General features: G+C 39.1%; 1 protein-coding gene across 1 annotated transcript; it reads right to left on the minus strand.

The window, feature by feature from the left end:
• Positions 1 to 627: 627 nt before the first annotated feature.
• C1H12orf50 (chromosome 1 C12orf50 homolog) lies at positions 628 to 10,973 on the minus strand. The gene is made up of 10 exons (XM_071733382.1): positions 9,896 to 10,973; positions 8,027 to 8,150; positions 6,112 to 6,291; positions 5,142 to 5,219; positions 4,938 to 5,051; positions 4,093 to 4,185; positions 2,869 to 2,976; positions 2,478 to 2,633; positions 1,787 to 1,873; positions 628 to 1,254 (listed from the first exon to the last, which is right to left on the minus strand). Exons 1-10 carry the CDS (start codon positions 9,950 to 9,952, stop codon positions 1,031 to 1,033), a joined length of 1,221 nt encoding a protein of 406 aa, XP_071589483.1. The 5' UTR covers positions 9,953 to 10,973; the 3' UTR covers positions 628 to 1,030.
• Between the last annotated feature and the right edge of the window lie 547 nt (positions 10,974 to 11,520).

Consider the following 11,520-nt stretch of genomic DNA (forward strand, 5'->3'; position numbering starts at 1 on the left):
GTGAGACAGAAAAACACAGGTTTGGCAGTTTCTTCCTCGAGATTTGGCTGGCTTGGAGAGAGGCCAAGACTGTATTCAGCAAGAGGGGAAGTCAGGAGAAAATACTATTCCAGTTCTCTTCTTTACTGAGAAGGCCCCCACCCAAGGGGGCCAAAGTCTGTAGGGAAAGGTGCTGTGCCCTGTGGAGAAGCAGAGCTCCGGGATGTGGGAACAGAGGGAGAGGAGGAGGCCAGGCCTACAGTGAAGAGTGGTTGGGCCTGGGCAGCCATGGAGAGCCCCTGGCTCAAACATCTGCCCGGGGACCAGGTGCAGAGATCTTCATTCCGGAGAGCCTTCAACTGTCAGAGTATCATAACATATTAAACTTTGTACAGAGAAGAACTTTGTATGTGACCATACAGAGCATACTTTAAAAATATTTAATCAGTTTTGAAACGTTGTGTTTGTGTACTTCCTACATCCTATTTCTGGAATTTGCGATTCTAGCATCTTTGCTTTTTCCAGTTGGTAATTTCCTTATTTCAACGTAGCATTTTCTTATGAATTAAAGTACTTGCTTCATCTCTTTCTCCTCTCTACATACCGTTCTCCTTTTCTATTCCATTCCATGTCTTCTTGGTTCTGTTGTCAAAACAGATACACAGATCATTTTGTGCATATTAGAGTAAAACGATATGCTCCTTCAGAAAGGCTTTAAGGTAAACTTTCAACATGAGACACAAGACAGAGGTTCTAATCTTTGCTTTAAAGACAACTGTAAAATGTGTTAATGGTTCTTGGGGTTTCTTCTGAATGTTTTGTAGCCCGAGTCCTTTTGTGAATTTGGACCTTGGCTGACCATAGTTCAGCTCTTGCAAATGCTTCACAAACAATCAGAAAGATAAATAGTTCACACTCCCGTAGACTCTACTGTGCTTCTTCCAGTGCACAAGCAAACCCCACTTCTCATAACTCTTCACTTGAAAGGCACGTTATACAGGCAAAAAGTACACGTTTGCAAACAAATTAATCTATTAACTGCTCTTTCACACTACTCAGCATGGCTTAGAACCTTGTGGGTTTTGGTTGGAGGAGTTTTGAGAGCACTTTTACATTTTCTGGGTGGGGAGAGACATGTTGCTTTTACTAAAAAGACTGATTTGTAGAAATGTCTCTCAGTTACCTGAATTGCTGATTTAGAAGCAAAGAATGTTTTTGCATGCGTGTTTCTTGTTCTCCACGTTGGTGCACTAGAAGTTCCTGAAGCAGATTTGTCTATAGAAAAAAGCATAGCCATTGATTCTTAATTTCAGCTACAATTTCAGGAAATTCTCTCTTAGCCTGATCTGTGAATTAAGTATAACATCAGCTGAAGTCTCACTGAACACATCAGGTGAATGCTACATATGCTTTAAAGTTGTAATCTTGGAGCATTTCCATCGGGCTCACAGATCTTCCAAATGGTCAGTTTTGTCAGGGACATCCTTCACTTGAACAAAGTGAATTTCCCTGTTAAAAAACTTTCCAAACGCATAAATTCTTTTCAGATTAAACAAATTGCCCCATCTCCTCTGTTATCCCTGCTTGTGAAAGCATTAGATGGAAGGCAATATTAGGTTTTTGTGCAAGGAAGTTGATATTTCATCAGAGTATTCTGCCTGATGACTAACCATTTCAAATTTGGTTTAAAGTCATTATCCTGAATAATCTGGTTTTGTGTTAATTCCAGTTCACATCCATTAATTCAAATTATTAATTGCACAATAATCCTAAAATGTTCTGTTTATACACAATGTGTAATTATTACCACAGTCATCCCTTTGGGTCCCAACTCTTCTCTTTGTGTGAAGCTGGTTCTTTTTTTTGGTGCATTTTCTGTCAGATGGCTCTGGTACTGCAGAAAAGAAAAGGAGTGAAAATGGCAACGGTTTTCTTCTGACAAAAATGCTGATCACTATCTTTTGGAAATGCTCTATATTTGTTTAACCTGGAAATCTGAGGAGACCTATACCTCACATTAAGCATGTTCTCTCTGTGGTCTCTATAACAATCTGTCCACATTTAAGCAAAGCAAACATGCAAAGGAAACCCCAAAACTATTTATCCCCAGGACAAAGCAGTGATGTTGGGATTCATTTCACTTAACTTGATTCATCTGAAAGTGGGGGTTGCTCTGCCTGAAGGAGGTTCCTTTTCTTGGAAATTAAGACAGGGAGGCACCTCAAATGGAGATTCATCCCAGCTCAAGAGAGATGACTGAAACTGGCAGGACGAAATCACCTTCTTAACTCATGATTATTTTAATTATTTACTACTGAACTTCTTCATGATGCGCTACAATCCGCTTCTGAAAATTATGCTGGATCCAATTTACTCTTGCCCAGATTCAGGCATAAATAACTTAATATTCACCTGCAGGGACAATATCAAAAGCAGTGCAATACAGACAGGCAAGTTTGAGGCAGTTTATGAATCCTCCACCTAAAGCTGGAACCCACCTGTAGATCCATTAAAATTTGCTTCTTGCGTGACGACGACACTACGGTAGACTACATACACTGATCTTTGTGGTTCTGAAGGAGCAGCTCTGTCATTGTTCCTTGGGCCCTTTTGTTGGTAAGCTGGTTTTACTTTTGCATCTGGACAGTGAATTCCTAAAAGGAAAAAGAAACTTAAAACAAGAATGTTGTTGCCATTGCTCAAAATATGACATATTGCAGGAGATTCAAGACTGGAAGAGAAGATGAAGAAAATGTTCTTTGTAGAGAGTCCAATCCAAGCATGGATTGTCCACATCTGACACTAAGAACAGAAATAAACTGGGTGCTGCTAAATCATCTAACAGCTTAGTCAATACAAACAAATAAGCCAACTGTTTTCTCAAAATACCTTTGCCTGTTACTGTATTGGGTGAATTTCTTGGATCCTTGGATATCCATTTCTTTTGCCTTATTTCTTTGCAATGATTGTTCCTTCCCTGCTCAATGGAGTTTGTTTCTGAGGGAATAAAATAACACATTGTCACTTTCTACAGAAGCACACAAAATCATCCCAAAAAGTGTTTTGAAAAGTTAACTTCCCACTTCACACACCAGTCATCTTGAGTGGAGCATGATTTTATATGTTAATTCTTCTAAAAGCATCATTCCCCAAAAGGAAAGCAAAAGTGATTATATTTACTCTCCCAGAAGCCATGGTTGCAAAATACTGAAAGCAAACTCAAACGTTGACTGTGAACACAAAGGCCAACACTACTTTGAACTAATACAATTGCTTTGACAAGTGCTGCTTCATAATGTATCTCAGGATGAATTAGAAAATCTTCTTAGGGTTTACAATTTAAAACTACAAACATTTGCTCCAATTCACATACACATTTGCAATAAGTGAGTATCAGAAGTTGAATGCAATGTGTGTGTGTGTCACAAATCAACAAGTCAAAGGGGGGGACAAATCAAAGTCAAAGCATAGTATCTAAATAGGAACCCAGTGTAAAGGGGCTCCAAAGCACAAAGTGAAGACTTGTGAGCTTGAACTGCAGGTCATTACAAGATAATTCAGTTAGCAACACAACAGGGACCTTAATAAGTTCCTGTCTACTGGTGTTAACTTCTCAGCCCTTGCCCAAGAGGCATGCTTTGCCTCTGTCTCAGTTGTATCATTTCTGCTAGGTGACATCCTGCAAGCTCAACAATGTGATAAAAATGCCATCAGTTTGGAAATGGATTTGGCATTGCTGACACAGTGCCACATGGCACTGCAGAAGTACCACTGAATGGCTGAAGATTCGACTGTCCTACAGCAGCTATGACTTCAATGTCAACATACCTACTGACAAAGGTACTGCACGTCCCTCTTGTATCTCTAAAGAACTATTGCATTTCCAAAATTAGTCAGGAAAAAGTAAATTCTCATTTTTTAATAATCGTAAACAAAAAGAATCAAAACCAGTGTCCTGATTGTTAGAATTAATGGTGCAGCATGAGAAAGAGTCTCTATGACATAAAGAACAAAGAACAACTCAAACATAAAATAGTGACTTTTAATGCCTGTCTCTCCAGTTATTTACCACATGATGCTCCTCACTTAGAAGTCATTGCTGAAGTATATTACCTCTGAGATTATTCCCTGTTGGCACTCTCCTTCCTGAGCTCTCTCCTTCTCTTTTTGTATTATTAAATGTTGATGGAATTGTATTCCCATCACCTGGAAAGGTAACAGAAAGCATGTTTTGGGTGCTTGTGCTTAAGCACAATGAATGGCACTGCCATTATCTCCCTCACACATCATACAGTTGTTTGGTTAGTGCAATTTTCTTTAATCCATCTTTTCCTATTCTTACTCTTCTGTTAGTTACTGGGATCCTGTCTAAAATAAATGATAACTCTCATACTGTCTTAAGAAAATCCCATAACACACAAGTTAAAGAAGACCATGGCTCCAAAGTAAAGAACCATCTACAAACTACTTGCTCGTTCTTTAGTTTCTCACTTTTCATTAATCCTATGAATCCTATGCATGTCATCATGGTACCCAAAGCCCCAGAGAACTCAAATGAAGACATGCTTTGGGGAAATATCTCTGTCCTTTTCTCTGAAGGTATCTAATGATAAAGAAACCTTAGGATGGGTAAAATTAGTCTACATAAATCTTGATTCCAAAGAAAAATTATATGAAAGACCTTTGTTTTGTACCTTGGAAAAAAAAGCATAAGGTGAATAGCCCATTTCTACCTTTGCCATCTGCAGCTGATGCAGGTAGTCACCACATGTGTGACTATACATATACACACATGTACGGGGGGGAAATGAAGTATTCCTATATACTACCTACATACTGCTGTTTATTGTAACTAAATTAAAAAAGCAGGGAGGTGGGGCAAACTACATAATAATTTCTCCCTGTGACAGTAATTTAAAAAGCAGTAAAAATTGTCCAAGAGGGTGAAAAGTACTTGCCTTTCTGCAATTCTTGCTTGGTACCTTCCAAGAATGATCGCTCCTTTTCCCCGGGTGAAGAAACAAGTTTGGGTGACTGGTACTCAAAAGGGTTCTGAATCCTGTAATACTCTCCTAAACATTCCCCAAGAAGGAAAAAAACCCCAAAGTTTACTATATTGGCAACACTGTTGTTTAGGAAAGAGTGGCAAATTTCATATTTACCAGATATAGAGCATATTTCCTTCAATGCTCTTTCCTCTTCAATATCTGCAGCAGTCTTAGGCACACAATTAGAAACATCTGTAGGAAATAGTTTTAAAGGATTACCAGGTATCTAAACAACCTCTTTCTACAGTTCTTAGTCATGAAATAACATAATGAATTTCATTTATATCATAGTTAGGGTTTTTCTGACTGTAAATCTGCTTCTTGACAGAAAAATGATTCTTTAATGTTTGGTGATTCTAAGTGCAATGGAATTGCCAGTATGACAGAAGTGGATTGTCCTCTCACTCTTTGGGAATATGCAATTCATTCCTTCCCTAGGAATGTTGCAGCTCTAAGTGATAAATAGTCAATAGTTTACCTACATTAAAAAAAACCCCAAAACATATATACACACACATATATATAAACACAGACATTCAGTTAAACTACTGAAGAGGTTTTTTATGGATACTCTTTACCAGATTTAAGAGTAAATTTCTGTAATGTAATGAGATCACTCAGAGTGTTTAGGAAATCAAGTGGCCAAATAATTTCAGTCAAAACGACACAACAACTGTTTGTAAACAAACTTCTGATTTCCCCTTCAGCAAGGAGTGTGCATAGCCACTGTTCATCCTAAAATTGTAATTTCGTCCCTGAATTTTGAGGAATTTTGAACAGCATGTGATGGCCATGTGAATCATGGATCACATTCTAAACTCTGTTTAAGGGAAAAGAGGTATGTGAATTATACCACGATTGAAAAAGACTGCTGGCATTTCCCAGTAGTTAGAAAATGTTGTCTCCCTCACATCTGGTGTCTACCAGTTCCAATCTTTTGAGGATTACGTGGGAACTATTTAAAAAACTTTTCAATGACTCTTTTCCAAAAATGTAATGGCTACTCCAGTGAATGTGTTGTGAAGTGTAAGAGTCAAAAAACCCTATTCTACTTCCTTGTAAAAGAAAGAAAAAAACTGTTTACAGTCTTCCTCTTCATCATCTTCTTCATCTTCCTCTTCATCATCCTCTTCATCATCCGTGTCATTAAGGTTTATGATAACTGGAGGGTGAATTGGTAGGAAATTATTTGAATTTCTGGGTGAGTCTTGACAATGGGCTGGATGCAGAGTCATTTCCTGGACACCCTGTTGCAAAGGTGAATCTGCAGAAAAGGATGTTGTATTTGTTTTATTAGGAGGGAAGCACAATATCAAATCAAGGTCCAGATCAGCAGGTAGAGTTTTAAAATCATTGTCATACTGAAGGAATCATTAAATAAGCAAATTCTTCCCCTCAGGCAAACTCTCCTGCAGTATCTCACAAAACAGCATCTTCAAACTACATAAAGTATGAAAAAACATGTATTTACCACACAGGGAAATATTTCATTTGTAGTACCTGGCCTGAAGTTAGTCGTAAATGAATTTATGTAGATTTTGAGAAAGAATATAAAATTCATGAAAATATTTTACACTTAATTAGAAGAAAATCAGATAATATTTTCTTTTCTTTAGGAATTTATATCTACCCCTAATATCTGCAGCAAAACTACGGCAGTTCTGGGACAGGATTTTCTGAGAGACAGAAAATGCAACTGAATGAAAATAAAAATGGTGAGACCATTAGCACGGTTCAAGCTGCCCAATTTGCAACTAGAGATCCAGTCAGGATTCTGTGAATTAAAAGTATTGAAGTAGCCTATGTTTTTCACTTTTAAAGAAACAGGAGGAAGCATGAGCACTTCCTTGGATTCCCATTGCTGTTATTCTTGTGTATCTTGTTTGCCCATGTGCAATATGTGCAGCACATTAAAACCACTTCCCTAACACACCTGCAGATCAGGTTTGTTGTATCTCATGCTAGAGAAAGTAACAAAACTTCAAACTTTCTAAGCATTGAAAGGAATCAGTGTAGTTTTAAGGCTTGCAGTGTTTTGGTTGACCACAGGGACTTTGAATTTATAAATACTCCAAGCAAAATAAAAGGACAGGGTCCATTTTCTCCTTCCCATTGCTTGAAGTTGCCCTTATCCAAGATACCCTTGAATTTCAGTCCACTTGTTCATGCACCTCTGTGACAAGTCCTGCTGACTTGCTCTCATTCCTGCTTCTGTCCAATTTTTGGCTTCTGCCCTGGACTCTTACTCTCTTCCCAGTACCAGCTATCTACCAGGATTCCTGGGAGACAAGAGGTCCTCTTAGAAGGGACTGAGGAAAAACCCAACTTATAATGGTGTTTTTTTCCATAAACAATTCTTCTTCCATGCACACTATTGTTGTATTTCAGTGGCCTGCATCCAACATTCAAGCTTGAAAAATTTATTAAAAATGATAAAGTAGAAATACACTTGCACACACACCACTGCAATCTGATGTGATCTATACCAGAGGTATCTCCTCCACAGATCATGTGCTGTTTCAACAGATACTGGTACTAGTGGCCCTACCAACCTCCTCCCACCACACACACTACTTCTCATTTCTCTTCAAGGATTACCTGCCTACTAACCATTGTCACTACCAGAGAGATTTAAGCCAGCAAACCCCTAATGTTGTCAAGCAACATTTTTACTTCATGGATCTTAGCAACCTAAATTCCCATTTGTGACTTCATCTTTCATGTCACTGGTAGTAAGGAAGATCCGTAGTGTGACAGCTAAAAAAAAAAAAAAAATCACATGGCAACCTTATTCAAATGCCAATACAGTTCCTTTCTTTGCCTTAAAGCTGGAGGGAAAGCAGATCCCACCTAACTGATTAATTCTATGACTTGCCACGGTCCATTCCTTGACTTTAATGGAGATGATAAAAGCACTGAAAGGAAGCACTGAAAGGACACTGCCACATATTCACTTACTCTAACAAACAAAGTGTTGGAAAAAAAAATTTTTTACTCACTGTTATTAGGTGGCAAAAAAAGTCCATTAATGTAACGAGGTTTGCTGTGATGGAAAGCACAAGCGATCCTCAGACAGCCCGAGGGTTTTGTTTCCCAGAAACAGAAGACATTGCTGGACTTCTGCTGCAGGAGAAACCAGTTTTCAGGTATTGTAAATATGGGCTAAGCTGATCAGTACACCATGCACTGGTGAGAAAATATGACTGAGATTTTGCAGGACCGTGCTCTGGTATTCTAGAACATTTAAATTATGTTTAAAATTCTTTTGAGCTCCAGATAACTCCAAAGTTTTCTTGAGTTAGGTCAATGGAACTTTCATGATGTCAAATTGTTCCTATGTAAGAATAAAGTAAAGCAGTTTGTTTACTGCAGACTTTTCATGAGATGCTGGGAAGAAAAAAATCTGTTGTTCACTTAATTGATATGTGGCTGAGTTTCCTTTCCTGCACACAGGGATAATCAGGTCACTCAGAAATTAAATCTGCTGTACAAGTGCAAATCTTACACTAGTACTCTCAGTATTAAAGGGCATGGGTCAATGGGAAAATAAGAAGTAAGAAACCAAACCCATAAAGATTTCCAAGAGAACAAAGCAAAAACACAAACAAACAAAACCTAAAAAAACCCCAACAAACAAAACCTTAAATCGGTAGCTTGTAATCCTTATAAAGATTTGTCAGACTTGGATTTCAAAACAAAGAAAAAAAATATTTTTTTCCAATTCCCATTGGAAACATCAACTTGACAGAAGAAATCACTTTTGCTGACAAATTAAAACATGGATTTGAAAGGACTTGCTCCTTTCTATCTTTATTTTCATATCTAAATCTGCAAAACAGATGTAAGCATCTCCCCTGTCTCCATAATGAGCACATAAGGTCACAGCCAAGAGGTTTTTCACAGAGACAGAATCCGGACCTGAAACCCTCATGAGGAAGATGACTTTGAGGTTAAATCACTTTAGATTCCCATACTGGAGTGGTTGCCATGAACATGAATGTCCTTTTTTAAAAAATTTGGTTTTAATAAGGGGGACATGATACAGTAATCCACATGTAACAGTATTATAGTGACAAGCAGAAACACAGGCTTATATCCTGGATATGACCTACATCCCAGCTAAGAGATATAAAAGCCAGGTTGCTGGTTATTTCTTAATGAGTTTCTGTGTAATTTTTTAAAAAAGCAAACAGCGTCACACTTGAAAGGGCTTCAATAATTGAAGGTAAGTTTCACCGAGTTGCAGACAGTAACAGCTGAGTCTGGGAGCAGCATCTCCAAAACACACCCCTTTTGGACTGTGGTCAGTACAACTGGGCCACCCCTTGTGACATGCTGGGGCTGGGAATCAAAGCCCAGGTATGAACACCTAAACCCCTAGTGCTGGAATGGATACAATAACCAAGAGCCCTACACCCATCCCAGGATTTTCACCAGATGAAATATAACTATTTGAAGAACCAACCCATTTCAAAAGACTTTGCTTTAAATAACCAATTTTACAGAAATTCAAGTAGTTGCTATTAGTGATTATAGCATAAATTATAAATATGACCTATTTATTCAGAATCATCATCGCACTGATTCAGTAAGAAAGTGATGATGAGTGAGTGACCTTTATATGCAGTTTTTGACTTCTGTGTTCCTTGAACACCTGAGCCCAGGTCATGGAAGAAATTGTCCATAGTTCAGAGGATTGTGAGCTCTTCTCGCTCCTTCCAAAAATCAGATCTTTGATCTACAGATGGAGGCATGACCCAGACAGAGTGACACACCAGCTTCTAACTTTACAAAACAAACCTCCCTTTCAACACGAATATATCAAGAAAATCAAGGATAAAAACCACTCTAAAATCTACAGCATTTACCTGTGTGTAGGTAGGGGAATAAAAATGATAAGGGCGGTCATTCCCAGCTGTGGCCATTATCACCTCTTGCGTTTCTCTTCCACTCTCTTAACACCGGCACAAAATACACAAAAACATTAAAACTGTAAACATTGGGGCAAAATGTAATCTTAGCCTGAAAGCAATAGCTTTCTTTCAGAAACTGGGCCTTCAGAACCTTAGCTCTGTTGCATTTTTTGAAAGAAAGCTCCAACTGGCAGCAAAATACCCTTGAATGAAGGTAGCACCTTCTCCAGGCTTGTTCAACCGACGAGGCAGTTGCTAGCCAGTTCAGAATGTTACAGTCCCAGGGTTCCACAGTTGCCAACCGCTCCTCCAGCTGGTTCCATCAGCACGATGGGCACTTTGTGACACATCCAGCTTGAACATATTCTTTTCCCTATCTGGCTTCAGAGTAAAGTACATAAAATCGCACTGTTTCGAAGAGTGTCCCGTTCTGGTGTTTCTTTAATGTAAAATGGAACAAACACATTTGGAGGGGCTTAAATAATAGCTTCTTGCTATAGGAAATGTGGTCTTAGAAGCAAATCTATGAAAACACAAAGACAAACCTTCATCTCTGACTATTTTTAACCAGAATCCTTGTGGCCAAAGCTCTTCTCACTGTACCTCTTTCGTTGGATGGAGAAACTTGTTGCTTTCCGTTAGTGCACTGTTAGCTGTTAACTTCCTACACTCTTTGGGTTTATTGCTTTTCCTTGCTTCCATCATGTCCACTGCCACAGCTAAAGCAGAAAGAACAGTGTACATTTGTGTCTTCAAGGCACAGTTTCCATTCAGGTCCTACACTGCTTCTAAGCAAAAAAAATATCTGAGGGAAAAATGAAGTTTCACTCCTGGGACAAGGCTCAGAGTACTGTTATCCTCAGTGTCACATTGACACCACTGACATCAGGGAGATGCACATTTCAGAGTGTTTGCTGTTACCTCGAAACCTGGGACCTCAGGAGTAAAAGTGAAAAGGAAACACAGAAAGAAAAAGGAGCCAGGACCTCAAAAGAGAAGGATGCTGTTGCTTGAAGAGCAATAAGAGAACAAATGAAGCCAGAAAAAAATAGAATCATAGAATTGGCTGGGTTGGAAGGGACCTCAGAGATCATCAAGTCCAACCCTTGGCTTGAGATGAGGTAGGTACAAAGCAGAAGTCAAGAAAGAGGCTTAGTGGTTCACAGCAGCACCAGAAGTGCATGTGATTGGTGGTTTCTGGGGGAAAAAACAACCAACAAACCCCATCACTGGGCTGGATGGACTGATCACCAGAGCACACCTGTACTGTATGCCATGCTGTGGTGACAGCGATTAGATGGACACAAATGGTACAAGGCTGCCCCAGCTCTGCCAGTTACAGACAAGCTGGTTGAGAAGTACAAAGACTTTGACACGGCTGAATGTTCTCCAGTCTCTCTGGGAGTCCATCATTTTGTCTGTAAATTCAGTATCAGCAGATGGCCCAAAGACTAACAAGAAGGAAGCATACTGCCTGCCTGACAACTGGGGCTTTGGCACTGGTATAAAGCAATTTCTACAGGAATGACTGCCCTTAAATCCAGAATGAAACTGCTCCCTGGGACTGAGGTGGGGAGCAC

This window comes from Heliangelus exortis, chromosome 1 (genome assembly GCF_036169615.1).
Source record: "Heliangelus exortis chromosome 1, bHelExo1.hap1, whole genome shotgun sequence".
Taxonomy (NCBI): Eukaryota; Metazoa; Chordata; class Aves; order Apodiformes; family Trochilidae; genus Heliangelus; species Heliangelus exortis.

What these genes read in the sequence shown, in the direction of transcription:
- C1H12orf50 (XM_071733382.1), bottom strand. Translation starts at nt 9,952, where the DNA reads ATGGCCACAGCTGGGAATGACCGCCCTTATCATTTTTATTCCCCTACC. An exon ending in CAATACAGTAACAGGCAAAG is followed by an intron (nt 2,634 to 2,868) that starts GTATTTTGAGAA and finishes TTTTCCTTTTAG; the next exon opens with GAATTCACTGTCCAGATGCA. An exon ending in AAATTTTAATGGATCTACAG is followed by an intron (nt 1,874 to 2,477) that starts GTGGGTTCCAGC and finishes TCTTTTCTGCAG; the next exon opens with TACCAGAGCCATCTGACAGA.